Source organism: Oenanthe melanoleuca, chromosome 3 (genome assembly GCF_029582105.1).
Source record: "Oenanthe melanoleuca isolate GR-GAL-2019-014 chromosome 3, OMel1.0, whole genome shotgun sequence".
Lineage (NCBI taxonomy): Eukaryota > Metazoa > Chordata > Aves > Passeriformes > Muscicapidae > Oenanthe > Oenanthe melanoleuca.
In genome coordinates, this window is record NC_079336.1 from 19,183,745 (window position 1) to 19,200,203 (window position 16,459).

The 16,459-nt window shown below is 39.2% G+C and overlaps 1 protein-coding gene across 7 annotated transcripts in view; it reads left to right on the forward strand.

The window, feature by feature from the left end:
* Window positions 1-16,459, forward strand: part of DLGAP2 (DLG associated protein 2) — a 440,625-nt gene that overhangs the window by 100,481 nt on the left and 323,685 nt on the right. Inside the window, exon 1 of one of the 7 annotated variants that reach the window (XM_056488338.1) lies at window positions 13,853-13,931. The exons of 5 other annotated variants lie outside the window; for them this stretch is intronic. In XM_056488338.1, the coding sequence (XP_056344313.1) occupies window positions 13,929-13,931 (3 nt within the window). In that variant the 5' untranslated portion in view covers window positions 13,853-13,928. Of the gene's footprint in view, window positions 1-13,852; window positions 13,932-16,459 lie in introns of those variants that run through there. One more of the 7 variants, XM_056488342.1, reaches the window with a different exon arrangement.

Here is a 16,459-nt window from a genome sequence, read left to right on the forward strand (position 1 = left end):
GGAGGAAACCTCTGCAAGGAGGTCTGGATAGGCATCAGTGGTGCAGATGAAAACATTCTCCTTTATTAAAATGTGGCCCATTGCAAAGTGGAGTCCCATGGGGAGCAAAGATACAGTGACATGATAATTAGCATAGCTATATTCAGGTAAAGTGAACATCCAGCATCAGAAAATGATATATAACTGATTGAACTCAACATCTTGAAAATCAGGTTGTTAAATAAAATTTAGTGACTGGAAATTTGATGTTTAGCTGTAGTTCAGTTTTTCTCACCACTCCCACCAGAGGCCAGTAATGTAAGTATTTTACCTAAAAACATCTATTCTGTCTCTTGTTCCTGAAAGAAAAAAAGGTGCCCTTCAGTGATATTTGATGAGCATGTTTGAAAACCTTAATTCTAAAATAAGGAGAAATTATTTTTCATGCCTGCTAGTTCAAGCAATACTTCCCTTATAAAAAAGAAACACAGAATTGTTTCAGTTGGAAAAGACCTCTGAGTTCTGGTCAAGACCCATCATTAACCCAGTTCTGCCAAGTTCACCACTAAACCATGGCCCTATGCACCATATCTAGACATCTTTTAAATATCTTTGGGAACAGTGACTCTACCACTTCTCTGAACAGCCTGTTTCAATGTTTGATAATCCTTTTGGTGAAGAAATTTTTCCTAATATCCAGTATAAACCTCCCCTGTTGCAGCTTGAGGCCATTTCCTCTCATCCTACTGCTTGTTACTTGGGAGCAGAGACTGCACGCTCCCTTAGGCTGCTGTAGAGAGCACTGAGATCTCCTTTGAACCTCCTGCTCCCAGACTGAATGATCCCAGCTCCATCAGCTGCTCCTCACAGGACTTGTGCTCCAGACCCTTCCCCAGCTCCATTGCCCTTCCCTGGACATTCTGCTGCCCCTCAGTGTCTTTCTTGTGGTGAGAGACCCAGAACTGGACACAGCACTCGAGGTGTGGCCTCAGCAGTGCTGAGCACAGGGGGACAATCCCTGCCCTGCTCCTGCTGGCCACACCATGGCTGATCCACCACTGCCCTTCCTGGCACCTGGGCACACCCTGACTCGTGTTCAGCTGCTGTCACCAGCACCTCCAGGTCCTTTTCCACTGGGCAGCGTTCCAGGCACTCTGCCCCCAGCCTGCAGCACTGCCTGGGCTCACTGTGATCCAGGGGCAGGAAAAGGCACTTGTCCTAGTTGAACCTCATAAAAGTGGCCTCAACCTGTCCAGATTGCTCTGCAGATCTTTCTTACTCTCCAGAAGATCAACACCCACCCAGCTTGGTGTGATCTGCAAACTGGCTGAGGAAGCATCAATCCCTGTGTCCAATTCATTGATAAAGGTATTAAACAGGGCTGGCCAACACTGAGCCCTGGGAAACACCAGCATTTGGGAAGTCCTTGTGGAGAAACCCACAGCCTCCTTTTTAGGATGAGGTTTTCCACTTGCCTGTGCAGTTGTCAGGTGAAAAAGTATCTCCAACAGGCTCTTCTGTCATGCATTCCATGCAGCTTTATCTGCTTGCTGGCTAGCAACAGAGCACACTGCTCCATTTACATCCAGTCCATGGGAAACATGTTGACTCTCTTCTTTAAAAAATACCTAACAGATTCCCTCTACACTATTCTTTTCTCATCTCTGCCTTTACCCTTTGCTGTGTGTTAATGCCAGGTTGCAAGCCCCAGCCTGACCTACCTTCTGTGTCATCTTGGACAGTGCTTGCCAGGAGAGCTTGCCTGCTATCTGCATTGAATGGAGAACTTTGGGTCATTGTGAACCCCTTGCTGAAGTACAACAAGATCACTGCAGTGGATCAAGGGGGAGTTACTCAATTCTGCCACTGCTCAATGATGCAAGAGCTTTAGCAATCATTGAAGAGCTTTCAGCCACCTTTTCCTTGAGCTTTGGAACCAAATACTTTTTTAAATCAGAAATTAAAAATCCTATTTGTTTTCTTTAGTCTACAGGCAAATGATGGTTGTCTTGTATCTAAAGCTTTAGTGCAATGCTATTTCATTCAGGGGTGTTAGCCACAGTTCCACTGTCCTTCAGTAAGGAAATGGCTTCTGCAGCTTACTGAGGAGCTAATTTAACTCTTAAAGTTAGTGTTGGATGGGTAAGCAGTATATACCCACTCAGGACTCTGCATAACAAACAGGAAAATAAGCCAAGAGGAGGCTAAATGCACAATCTAAAGGAAGCTGCTGATCACAAAGAATACTTTGTTAGTAAGAATGGATCAAACTTCTGAGAATACCACAAGAAAATTGGTGCTGGTTCTGCATGCCTGGTCATTGCAGGTTCTTCCAGCCAGGAGGCTCCTCAGTACACCCCTAAGCAGCTGCAATTTGCACTGTATGAAAAACCTGCCCTGAAATGAATCATCCCAGAACCACCCATTGCAGCACAGAAATTACCCTGACTTGGTGAATGCCATCTTTCACAAGTTCCCTACAGGCTGAAATGGATCAAGATATTAGCATGAGCTTGTGGACTTAAACATTGAGACATTGAGAGATGTATCACCATCAGGCAAGTTTTGTCCATAACAGAACAATCAAAAGCCTTGCATTTCACACCATGTCTTTGCACACAGCAAGATACTCCCTACTTTATTTGGTGCATTGACTACCAGCAAGATAGATACTTTTAGATATTGTTCTTAGCTTATATATCCATTTAGAGATTTACTTTTCCTAATTTGTGCTGAAAATGCACTTCTCAATGGGTCTCTGCTCTGGCTGTACTCATGAATAGTTGATTAGTAACAGGTTTGTATGTCTATCCATAATACATACTTTCCTAGTCAGACCTCTTCTGTTGCTTCAATATATTTTTCACCAATAGATGGAGTAGAAAGTGCCATAAATTCTTTTAAGATTCATTCAGATGATAGCTTAATTGTAAAATAATTCTGGCCTGGAAGAAGTTATATTACATAACTTTTAAATTTGTAAATAAAATTAAAATACATGCAAGTGTCTTTACCAAACAAGGCATTTGACAGAAAGACTTCCTTTTACCTCAGCTATTCTTTGGTGCTCTAGCATTAAAGAAAATTTTTTGGAATGTACTATTGTACACAGCTGTTTGGTAGGAGGAAGTGGGGGTGTCTTCAGTGAAACACATAAGTTTTGCATGCAAAGAGTACTATTTTTGTTGTGCATTAATATTCAGTTTTGTAAAGGTGGATCAAGAAGAAACAAGTTCTGTGATCAACAGATTCTTGACAGTAATCAATTAACTGACAGTGATTTCCATGATTAAATGTTCATGTTTAGTTTATAGCCTGCACAATTAATTGCAATGTGTACCTCTCAGAGAATAAAATTAAACCAAACATGAAGAAGGGGTTTCTTTTTTTATTTTCCTTTCCACTATTATATTTTCATGCTTTATTATTCCTGAGTCTTCCTATAATGACATTGAAGTTAAGTTTGTTTGGATTCATCTGCTTGGCATTCTTAAGCTTTGTGACATAGGAACTATGAGTTGAATGTAAATGTTATTTATATTAATTTTGTACTTCAGTAATGCAGTCTTCAATGTATAAAAGAACCAGGCATACAGAACAGAGCTTAGACAGAGTGAATAATAAAATATGCTTTCTCTTTAGAGATTAGATGAATAACCACTGTCTAGTTGAGTAATTGTAACTGTCTTGCTCTTACCTGCTCCTCCTCTCTCTGTTCTGTCCAGGAGAGTCTTTCTTCAAGACAGTGATTTACAGACTTGATTGCTAAATGTTTATCTAATAATGTCACTGGAATCTGGGCAATGGAAACAGTCCTAAAAATAATATGATGCAAGCATTTAAACTAGCTTTTACAGTCTCTCTTCTCCCTCTGTTTTTACTTATACTTTATTTTTTTCCTTCCTTTCTCCTTCCAGAATTGAAAACCATCTGGTAAATATAGGCTTGAAAATTGAATTTCAGCAGAAACATTGGTAGATTCTCATTTTTCCTCAAAGTCTGAAAATGAGGAGAGACTTAAAGAGAAAGAGCTGCCTCTGCCATGGTTGCTCTTCACTATCCCATGCTTAAGGGAGACGGAAGAGGAACCTCTCCAAACTTCCTCTTCAGAATGAGTTCAGTCATAATTACACAACCACATTCAAACAGGTCCAAATCCTCCACCTGGCAAGAGCATCTGGTGAGGTAAAGGGATATTTATTGTAGTGTGCTTTGTGTTGTAGACAGGCTGTGGCATGTTCCAAGCATCAGAAGCCCCCAGCTGGTGCCATGTCACTACCTCACCTGTGTGCATGGGCACACAGGGCTGAGCAGGGAGCAAGTGCTACATGTCCCTTGCTGAAGGCAGAGCAGTTGAAGGATTGACTTGAATTGTTGATGGATGTGGTTCCCATGCAGCTAATGCCCAGTCTGTGATCCTCCCACTGCCCAGGTCATGTTCTGCTGTCTCTTGTACCCCTCACAGGACAGGACAGGGACAGTGGTGCAAGAGTAGCCTTTCTATGTGAAATTTCTCAGTCTGAGGGTAGAGCAGATCTCTTCTCAGGGACTGGGGTGTTTTCTCTAAGCCTGTGGAGGTAGTCTAGAGCCATTGAGCTAGAGAGAGGTAATGTTGATCCATGGTTTAGGCAAAAGGACTTCAGTGTCTTCAGGGAAACGTAGGTCAGAAGTTTTTTGAAATGATATTGTACTTTCTAACCGGAACCCTTCTATGATAACTTAATATGCAACAGCACTAATAAGCCATAATTAGCAATGAAGTCCCTTCTCATTGCAGCCAAGAATGTGCTGTGAACAGTGACGCCTCTTCTCTTCTGAAAGTTGTTGCAGCTCTCCCCCTCTGCCTGTTCTTCTTGAGCAAGAGCTAAGAGTGATGTCTGCCTCCATTGTAAATAATAATAGACCTGGTGGGAATTGCCTGAAACCACAGTTGCCTTCTCTTAAGAAGGGAAATAAGTTTTTACTGAAGTTCATTTCTCCTGGAAGCTTGGGAAGAGGCCAGGTTGCTCATGCTGGTGGTTGCTCATGCTGGTGGTTGTTCATGCTTCAATCTCTTCTGCTGCTTATAGCTTGTGTTTGCTGTGGTTTTGTACATTTTTCCACTCTCCCAAGTACCTTGTCACAGATTTTATACCAAGTAGTTTATGTCTGTCCTTTTCACCCTGCCAGATATGGCTCTAAATAAAATACCTGCTCTGAAAGAAAAGAAAATTGGGAACTTGAAAACTAGTCAACCTTTCACCTGAGCAACAAACTGCAGTCATATGTTTGAGGATAGATTTTTAACCCCAGTCTTGAACCACAATTCATCTGTATTTTGACATGCTCCTGGCACAGAACAGACAAGGAACATCAAATATGGCTTCTGTAAGAGCTTTTAAGCTGGAGCACTTGTGCAATCCTCCTGTCTGGGACCTGAGGATCCCTGACTTGTCATAGCTCCTCACAGCTGGACTAGTAATTTCTCAGAAATAAAACAGAGTTAAAAGATTTTTGTTATGTTATTTTCCCCTTTAAGAACCACTGAATTACCAGTTTTAAATGATATTTTAAAAAGAGGGTCTTAAGTGCTTACTTCCCCCTCCCCTTCTTTTTTAATATAAACTTAAATATTGCTTTCATGGCACATTCTTACTTCAAAAAAGTCACTCTGGAATTTTGATATGCATTTTGCAGTCAGAGTAAAATATGAGTAGAATTGCAGACTTAAGGACATAAAAGTGTCAGTAATTCTGTTGATTATGAACCCAGAATAGCTATTGCAGTTGCCTTGCTTGATCTTTTATATAATGCAGTTCATGGGATTTCCTTTAAATAATAGTTATTTGAAATTGTCCCTATCTTTTAAACAGAAAAAAATCTGATTATGATTTTAAAAAGAACAATTTTTATAAGAACTGCCCCTTTGTCACTGTATTCCTGATGAACATCTGAGTAACATATTTAACAGCACTTTACTTTAGTGCCATTTCAACTCCTGGTAAAACATTTTGATAATCTTACTGCAAGAGCATAAAGTATGCTTAGTGTCTTTGAGGGACTTTATATTAATTGAAATTAAATTATTCCTTTTATTCTAATGTAGTACTTCTGTAATTTTCAGTCAGATAGTTATTATTGTCTTTGTCTTTAAATCTTTTTGTGTACTTGGATTTCCTGATGATGGCTTTGTTTGGAGTAAAATCTTTTAAGGAAAACAGACTAAGACACAAATCACTTAGAAAGTTCCTGAAAATAATGACAAATTTTATACTAAAAAATTTGAAATCATTAAATTTACAATACAATATGAAATTGTAGGCAGAAGACAGCCTGCTGGATTATTGGTTGTTGGATTTTTTATTCCTTTTTTTTTCCCCCATTAGAGAATTGATACTGTGTCCAGGATTTCAGTGAAACAACACAAATAAAAATTCAATGTTTTCCAAATAAAATAGTCTTTAATTGTTCTTCTCAGAAAGGATTTCTTACACCTCCACATTAATAAGCATTCTTCTGTGCTTCAGCTAACTACCCACTCACTTTCTCTCTTTAGAGGATCATCTATCCCAATTACCATTGAGACTTTTCAGTCTCTCATTAAATTTGGAGCAGTAGGCAATTTGATCAGGTGGTGATCAGTGTGGCATTACAGAACATGACCTTTATAAAGGATCTAACAAATTTGGATATTCTGTTTTACCAAACATATACTTAGTGTTTAGTTAGTTTACAGTTCTCTTTGGGGGGAAAAAAATGTGACTCATAGACAGCATTGGTAAGCATTAAAAAAAAGTTTTTATGCATGTTATTTGTCTGTAATTTGAAGGGTTTCCTCTCGCATGTCAAGCAAACACGAGTTTCCACCCCCCATTTGGATTGTTCTGAATGAACCCTGGAGCAGAGTGAGGATGTGGGACATTGGTACAGCATCGTTCAGATGAATGCCACATCCTGCCTTTTTCCCCAGTCAGTGTCACCTCCCGCTGCTTGCGGAGAAGGAACCTCTTGCAGATGGAGCTCCTGCGTTGGGAGCTGTGACTCAGAGCGTGCCCGTGGGCTGGAGCGGAGCTGAGGCTCCCGTGGGAGCTGCAGGAAGCGGAGGGGGAGCTGCTGCTGCCTCTCCATCCTTCGGGGCTCCGAGGCTCTGCCGCGCTTCCAGAGGCGCCTTCCCCATCCCGGGAGACTCAGCGTCCTGCCCTGCCAAAGTGTGGCCTCAGCCAGGGCCAGCGTGGGGAAGGAGATCTGGGGGGCCAAAAGGAGTCTCATGCTGGCGCAGAGGGGTTTGGCACGGCAGTACTGGAGCTGAGCCGTTCAGTGTGATTGCTGCCCTGGTCACCAGGAGTTGGGAAAATGAGACACTGACAATTTTGTTTGAGTTTAGCAAAGTCAGTTGTGCAGTTCAACACAAGATCTAAAGCAATGATCTTTCCCTAGTATTCAGATCACAAATCTGGTTCATTTTTTTCTCCCTGCTCATGAGACTGCAAACATATATAGTCCTTAAAAATTCTGTAATTTGAAGTCTTAGATTCAAAACCCAGGCCAGCAGCTCAGACATGGTCTTTTTATGAATAATCCCAGGCAGCTAAAGCTGTCTCCTCATGTGCCATTTGGAAGCTCTACATCTAGATTTGTCATCACACAAGGTGAACTTCAAGTAAGATAGGCAGGATTTGATTTCTGAGAGGGTGAATATATTGTTTCTTCTCCTCTAGTACTAAAATAATCGAACTGATGCCCTGAGATATAACATCCAGTGTATTTTTGTATCTCTGTTTTAGACATTAGTGTGCTCTGAGTGTTTAAATATCTTTTTCATACTCTTATATTATGTAGTGTAACATTATTTAGTGCTGCCAGCCAGAGAGGAAGAGATTACATCCTCTTCTCTGCATGCAGATCTCTGAATTCCTCTAACATAATCCTCATATGTTTCTTCAGCTAGGCCCAGCTCATATATGTGTATTGGAAATACAAAGTATTTTTGTCAAGGAGTCAGGTACATTTGTGAGGGATAACAGATGAGTCCCAAAACAATTCCTTCTAGGAAAAGGCGGCCAGTTTCATGAGATCAGAATTAACAAAGGTTCAGAATTTCTTCCCTCTGTGGACTGAAGGAACTAACAAAAAAAACACCATGCCAAAATTTAGCATCCTGATTCTGCCTTTCATATTTCCCAAGCAGACATCCAGGAAGAAAATTTGTCAGCTGTCTCTAAGCAACGTGTTAGGCAGTGTTGCAATTTTTCATCTGACTCTAAAATAAATAATTTATTTCACCTAAATAGTGAGGACACCTCTGTTGAATGGTGGCTTAGTTTTTAAAAGGCAGAAGATTAATATCTGATTATTTTGACTACTTTCTATGTGTCTTGTCTGAGAATGCTGCTCATCGAAAACTCCCGTTGAAATGGGAAGAAAAAGGTAGGATTAAGAAATAGAATGCCTTTAATGTTTTAGCATGTACAATTACCAATAAGTCTTTTAAAAAAGATATTGCACTCAATAGAGCATGTTTTTAGGGATGTACCTTTATCCTTATTCAGATATGTCAATTACTGACTGCTTAACACAAGATGAATTGAAGAAAGGTCTGGAGGGACTTTTACAGATGTCCTAGTCATGAGAAACTTTACAAAAAGCTTGTGAAGCTGCCCACAGATTTGAAGCTGTGAGAAATCTGAAATGCCACGGATGACTACAAAGCTACTTAAAATTTCTGAGGTTAATGGACTGCATGGTAGGGATTATGAGCATCACTTAACTGCTCTGCTTTTACAGAACAGACTTTTCCCCTTTTAATAATATCAATTATGAAGCATATGTATTCTGAGACAACATAATGGATGCTATTGTTCCATTTATGAAAACACTTGATGTTTACCAGTGTTGGTGAGGGGCAGCATATTGCATAATCCTGCTATACATAATTTTCTGTTGCAAATAATACCACACTATTTCAGATACACTTCCTTTGCATGCCAAGAGAACATCACTGTTTTCTTGTTCACATTACATACAGTAAAAAAGTATTCCCACTTTTATTATTATCAGGAAATCAAAGTACACTTCATCCTATGGCTTCATTATTTTAGAGAATGAGTGATGGCTTTCTTCAGCCTAGTCAGTATTATTTCCAAAGAAAATCAGTCTTTCAAAATCAAACTTTCAAAACAGTCTTAACACTTACATCTTCTCATCCTTTTTCCTCTGGGAAATGTAGACAAGAACCTTTCAGTTTGGTCCTGGATATGCAAATACAGCTATGTTAATAAAGACTGAAAATTAATGTATTTTTGTTTTGGTATTTTGTTCTTGTTACCATAAGCAAATGAAACCAACAGACAAAGGCTTCTTTCACTGTTATACAGCTCTCACATGCCAAAAAGCTCTTTCTACAGAATGATATACATCAAATATTTTTTGCCTCCATGCAGAGAGATTTTAGTCTAAGATCTGAATAATTCCTAGGATTTTACTGCTGTCCCCGTACCCCATACTATTGATAAGGATTTTTTGGGATGTCCCCCACTTCCACCTCACTCTGAACTGATGGAAATGTTTGGAATTGAGAAGGATTTTTCAGTTACTATAATGACTGCAAGATTTAGAATACAGTAGAGACTGAATATACCTCACTACTTTAGAAACTGAAAAGCTCTTTTTCTCAGATGTTTAAATCTTAACAGATACTATCAGGTTCAAAGCTTAAGTAAAGTACATATTCTAAAAGTTTTGTCATTTGAGCTGCATTTAGCTATTTCTGAAATCTTGTGAATAAAACATTCCCTGCCTCTGCCTTACAAGCAAGGAAGCATTGATTTGGAGACAAGTGCTTGAAGATGTGCTCTACTGTTCATCATCTGAGGAACTAAACTACAGAAAGCCCTGTAATGCCCTCATGCCCATCCCTAACAAACTGTTTTACAGAAGGTTTAAATTATTAATGTTGCAACAATAAAGCTCACAGCTACTCCTCAGCCCCTTAGCTGGCTGCTGGATAAAATTCTCTCCCCACAGTGGTGGGCACACATTAGCAGACAAAAAAAAGACAAACCTCACAAAAATGGTGGATATGGAGGAAGTGAAAATAATAGCTCAGAAAAAAATACTATCTGTAAAGCACTGCAGTTGAGGAAGGACCCCATGGGGTCTTTATGTTGTCAGTGAATGTTTACTTTTGGCTTCTTTTGAATGATCTCTCTGAAAAGGAATAAAACAACCAAAATGCAAGGTTTGTTTCCAGAACTGAGAAGTATCTTTGAGCCTTTTACACATACACCTCTTGAAAATGTCTTTTTAATTCACAGTTCTATTTTGGCTTGGACTCAGTCTTCTATGACACACCTTTAAAGCTGTTTTGAGTTAGGAATAAACATATATTTAGCTTAGTACTGGCTGAAAATTATGCTCTTTCTGGTGGTCTATGCAAGATGGATCCAGTCCATGAAAAATACCTTTCTAATAGAGAGAAATCTGTCAATTTTTATTATTTTCAGAAAAAGGTTGTTTTCTGAGTCCAGTAAGGCTTGTCTTGCCATCTCATTGAAGGGTGATGACCCCATTAACCCTTGTGACTTAAGAAGTGTGAACAATGGTACTGCTGCTGTGAGTGCTTTTTTGATAAAAGAATGCTGAGAGTCTGCAAAGACCAGGCTTACTATCCCTTTCATTTTTATTGTAAGTAGACATGCTCTTTAATGGGGCTTGCTAGGGAAAGAAAAAAATCCCTTTTCAAATGCCATTAGTCCACAGCTGCTGTGATGTCCAGCCCCCAGCTAGACTGGGCATCACCCTGCCTGCCCTGGGGTCTGGGGCTGGTGTGCCCAACACTGTGGAATGGAATGGAATGGAATGGAATGGAATGGAATGGAATGGAATGGAATGGAATGGAATGGAATGGAATGGAACAGAAGAATAAATTATTTTAATTGGAAGGGACCTTCAAGGATCACCTAGTCCAACTGTGTAACTTATTTAAGGCTGACCAAAAATTAAAGGAGTTATTAAACATAGTCTTGTTACTAAGGACCTCTGAACTTATCTGCACATAAGCTGAATACTTTCCTCCTTGAAGCCAAACAGATTATGACTGCAATTCTCCTTTGGAGACATTAAAGGGCAGTTATAAAAATGGAGGAATAATAAAGCATTTATTTGAACCCTTTGCTGTAAAGTGTGTGACCATTAAGATGGTCATATGCAGCCTTCCTTTTCCCTCCCTGCTGGCTGTACTGCACATGTTGTTACTGCAGCTCACATTCAGAGACTGTGTTGTGTGCCTAGTGCTTCACAGTCACACCTGAGTCATCATAAGGGTTGAACCCAGAACATTTTTATGAGTTTGTGTCAATGAATTCAAGAAGGCTATTCTAGGCCCAGGTGTGTTTGGTGTTCAGACTGATGTTTAGGAAAATCCCATCAAACAAAGTCATTCTGGTGTCTTGAGCTAAGCAGAAGAAAGTACTGATGTTCAATGTGAGGATCCAGAAATGAGCTGTGTGTTAAGAAATGTAGAAGCACACCCTATTCATGTAGTAGTTTTTGAATGCTAGGAAGTTATATGGTATGAAAAAGATTAAATTCTTACTGTTATCAGCACACAAGTATAATGTAATATGTCATTAATTCACCTCATTTGATGGGTTTTTAAAATTTCTGTCTTAGAAGCCAAGTGATGTGAGACTTCTGTGCTACCTTCTGTTGAATCCTTAGTCTGAGGAATTGTAGGACTGGGTCATAAGAAAATCACTAGTAGCTAGTAGCTAGAAAGTCAGTAATTTTGTTCTGTATTTATCTCCCAGAATGACCCTGGAGGCAAAATTGGGGTCTCCCAATTAGCAGGTGGCATCTATTCTGGTTCAGGATTCTACAGGATCCGAACTGGGATTAGCTCAGTTGGTCAGACCCTGCTCCTAATAACACCAAGGTTGTGGGGTCAATCCCATGTGGGCCATTCACTTAAAAACTGGACTCAATGATCCTTGTGGGTTCCTTCCAAATCACAGTATTCTGTGATTCTGAACTAAAAATGCTCTGCTGGAGCAGGAGTTGCCAAAGCTGTCGTTACCTAGACTTTCCAGCAAGGTCTGTATGTGACAGGATTTGACTCTGTAGTTCTTGGAAATATGCAGCCTCTCCAAGCATCCATCTGACCTCCTATGAAATAGCAATAAAAAGCATATATTCACAATGATATTTCAGGGGTTAAGTAATTAATATGTTGAATAGCTTAATGCAGAAGCACTTTGTATGATTAAGTACTGCTGTACTTAATTAGTTTGGGAATTTGATAATGTTCTTTGTGGTCTCCTGCTGTGGTTCATTTAGAACAATTCTGCTTGGTCTTCCCATGGGAGTATAAAGAATGTTGTGCCCAGAAGACAGCCACAGCCCTTGTTTCAGTCCCACCAAAAGAGACAGGACACATTAGATACTGGGGAACTCCAGTTTTTCTGCAAAAATATTGGCACCCAGAGGAAATACTAATGCTGTTGGGCAGGACTGTGCACATGACAGTTCATAATTCAAAAGCACCTACCTCTTTTCCTGGCACTCCTCTTGATCCTTGGGCTAATAGTGTAGAAGCCTGTCTTTAAGTACACCTGCTATAATTCCTGGTATATAGTATCCTGAAATAAAGTTTGGGAGGATTTTACCTGGTCTCCCCATCTAGTTCTTTGGTCCATTTGGGGTACATGGGAAATACCAAAGAGACAGACACACAGACAGAGTCAGGCCCATTTCCTGAATCTAACTGCAAAAATAAAAGTGGTTGTATGTGGTTGTGCAAGTTTGCACACCTACACAGTCATGGCTTAGTAGGCTTGCAGTCAAGCAGCTCTTCTTGCTGAGCATTGCAGATATGGCACTAAGAAATGAGGTGCTGTCTGCAAAATAGCTGATAGTCACACCAAGAGAAAAGGGGGACCACTGTCCTTGTATGTCTCAGATATAAAGAGAAGTCTTTGGTGAACACTGCTTCACTTCAGCAAAGGAAAGATGGAGTTGTAGTGTCTGTCCCCTGTGTGATTGACTCAAGTAATCCTTGTTAATGCCAAACTCAGATTTTGGAGACAGCAGCCTTCAAGGATAGGGGCAAATATATATTTCAATGTGAAGAGCAGACAGTGACGTGTAACATTTGGTGAGAAAAGACTGCCTGCCCTATTTTTTTCTACAACTTAAAGAGAAAAAGGAAGAGAGAGTATTTCTTGATACAATGCAGATCTATTCTTCCAGACTGATAAACTTTTGAAAACTGTTAATGCTTTACACCTTGAGGCCATCACACTTGCAAAAGCTTAGAGTATTTTAGCCACAGCAATAGTTCTCTAGTGTCTGAGAATCATTGCTAACTATAGGTGGTTAGTCACCTCTGAGCTTTAGACTTAACCTATTCATCTATGGAAACACTGAAACTCACCTCTGCTTTTAACTTTTGTGCACTTTCTATTGGTCCACTTGCCCCCATCTTCCTTCAGCTGTTAGCTCTCTTCCTGGTGGCTAGCATGATGGACCCTGATTCCAGATTGCAGCTTCTAGATGCTATGGAAACAGAAATAAATATATTTGCTTTTTTTTTTTTTTTTTTTTTTTTTTTTTTTTGGTAGTTCTTATTATACAAGTGCATTAGTAACAATGCATGGCACAGGGAATGCAGTAGTCGAATGCGCTGTGCAGAGCTTACTCTTTGTTGCTTAGCAATTAAATGTATGCACGTAGCAGCAGCACTGACAAAAATGCTAATAAAAAGTGACAAGTTATATCTCCAGAAAAAATTACACCATTAAGAAAAAAATATCTGTCAAGATACTGGAGCAAGAGCAAATTGTACATATGGATAGATCGTGTCCCTCCTGAAGGCAAGATCTTCAGGTATTGACCACTAGAGGGGCTGAGATGATGGAAACAGAAGGTATCCACATTTTTAGCATGGGCTACAGACACACAGTTGTGCAAACATCATGGTAAGGCTTTCTGTTGTTGTTGTTGTTCTTCCTTTATTATTTGTAATTATTTTTATTCATAAAGAGTCTAGAAACATGTTCTGTTTCCTTTGTTTCATTTTTCTCCTCTCTGTTCAGGTTTGCAGATTTTTCACAGCATTTCTGTCTATCGAATTTCTGACTTTCCTGGCAGATCCTTGTGTCACAGTATAAGGTTTTATTTATATAACGTGATGTAATCTATTCTGTTAATGTGAATAGAATTCTCTTTGAAACTGGTTCTTTAAAAATCCGAAACTGCTTATCTTTATTTATTTATTTATTTATTTATTTATTTATTTTTAATTCGGAGCAAGCATGAAGCAGAGGAACTGCACTGTAGGCTGCAATTTTCAAAACAGACCAGCATTTAAAGACTCCTTTCTTTGTGGGATTTGTATGTTTAACCTTTCACTCCTTCTCTCTCATCTTTAATCTTCTTCTAAAATCTGTGTCACTTGTGCTGTGCTCAGGTAGTGCATTGCTTCTTGGGCTGGTTAAGACTGATTATACACTTGCTGTGCTGTGGATAAACACAGTCATCAAGGTTTTTTAGCGCTTTTTCAAAACTGGCTTGACACATTGTTGCATGAAATTATTTTTGCTACATTTAAAGAATAATTTACAGGTTCTAAGTAAGTGCTCTTAACTCATTTATTAGTTTCTGTGGTATTTAGGAAATATTTCTAGTTATGTGGAGGATTTAAATAGTTTTTCTTCTAATAATTCTTTCCGGCATTTTAGAGCTTTTCCTCATTAGATTTCTGCTCACCAAAGTGCTGATTCTGCACTTGACAGTCTGCCTGCATAGTGAATTGCAGGATCTGGGCCCAATTTTGATCTATTTATATGATAGTCCATTTCATTTTAACTGAATGCAAGTACTAATTTGGCTGTACTTGCTTTCAGCATTATCTCAAGTTGTGCCAAATCATCAGACAGTCCATTTGGAGTTTGGAGGGTTTTGCTGAAGCTCCTGCATTTTTGGTCAAGTGCTATTGAAAAAATGCTCTTTATCAAAGAAAAAGTAGCCTAACTCTTGGCTTGGTTCAACAATTCTGGGTCTTCATCTCCAGCTTTAGCAAATAAGATGGACCCTAAATCAGTGCAGATCATGCTCTATTCTGGGTTAACAAAATAAATCAGGCTTTTTAAATTCATGTACTGTACCCTTTAAGAAATAAAAATGAAAACATACAGTAAAAATAATAGTTAAAAATTTAAACATGACTTTTCCCCCCCTGCCTTCTCTATGACTGTATTCGTAGAACAGTAATTGAGATAACACTGCACAGAGAAATCCTGTCATATGATGCAAACAGCAAAAGGCTATTCAATGAGATTTTTTTGAGCTAATCCACCTTATGATCACTTCACTTGTTCTGTATTTTTCCAAAAACGAGTCTTTTAGCATTACTTAAGCAGGCAGAAATTATCTCACACAAATGCAACTATATTGCAACCCCAGCCACTGAGGGTAAGGAAATGAGTGTGCAAGATAGAAAGGAAGGAGAAGAGCAGCAGATCATTTTGCTGAAATATTTTATGTGCATTTGGTTGTGATCTTTTTAACAGGATGTTTTACATTTAGTTCAGGACACTGAATCAAACATCTAGAAAAGGGCAGATTTGAATCCACAGGAGTGATATAAAACAAAATTTTCCTCTTCCTCCTACTCTAGTAAATGCTATCATGGCAAAATAAGCTTTTTGAGAATCACTTTGATTTGTGAAATACTTTTCTCCAAAGGCTGCATTTTGAAAGCTATTTCCAAATAAGCCTGTGCTACCTAGAAGTAGCAGAAGTATTTCATGCTCTAGAAAGATTTTTAAAAACATATATATGTATGCCTTCCTTCCCACATTACCTGCAATGACATGAAAAACATGATGTGTATGTGTATACATGTATGTCTGTGTACATGTATGTATGTGTGCATATATAATGCAAAAGGGAAAAGCAAATGCTTTATAGAAATGTCTGCTTAAATGTCTGCCTGAAAATGTATGCAGTACATTCTTTTTAAAACAGCCTCCTCCTGGTAGTACCTTCACTCAGATTCTCACCATTCCCATACAGTGTTCTGTAAATACCCTGTGAGAATGACTAGCAGGGAGGATGATCTTGCATAACAGGCAGCTGACTAATTTAGACCAGGAACATTGATCTACAATGACTGAAATAGTCTCAGTCTTGTTCTGATTTCGACATTTGAAGTTTTGGCATCACACCCATGGATACTTTTGTAGCTCAGTCACCGGAAGTCACTGTTCATATATTTTACCATTTTCAGGTAGAGCAAGAGAAGGCTAAACCATTCCAAATATAAAAAAAAGGTTAGGATTTTTGTGTCATATGTGTTCCCAACACAGAGGGGGCTGTGTTAAATTTTTGTGAACAATCTCTGTCCTGTCCACATCTTTAACTTATATCATAACAGGCCCTCTTCTCCATCTTTCTCAACATGCTACTTTTCCCTCCATTTTTTTTTTTCACTTCTCTGAGCACT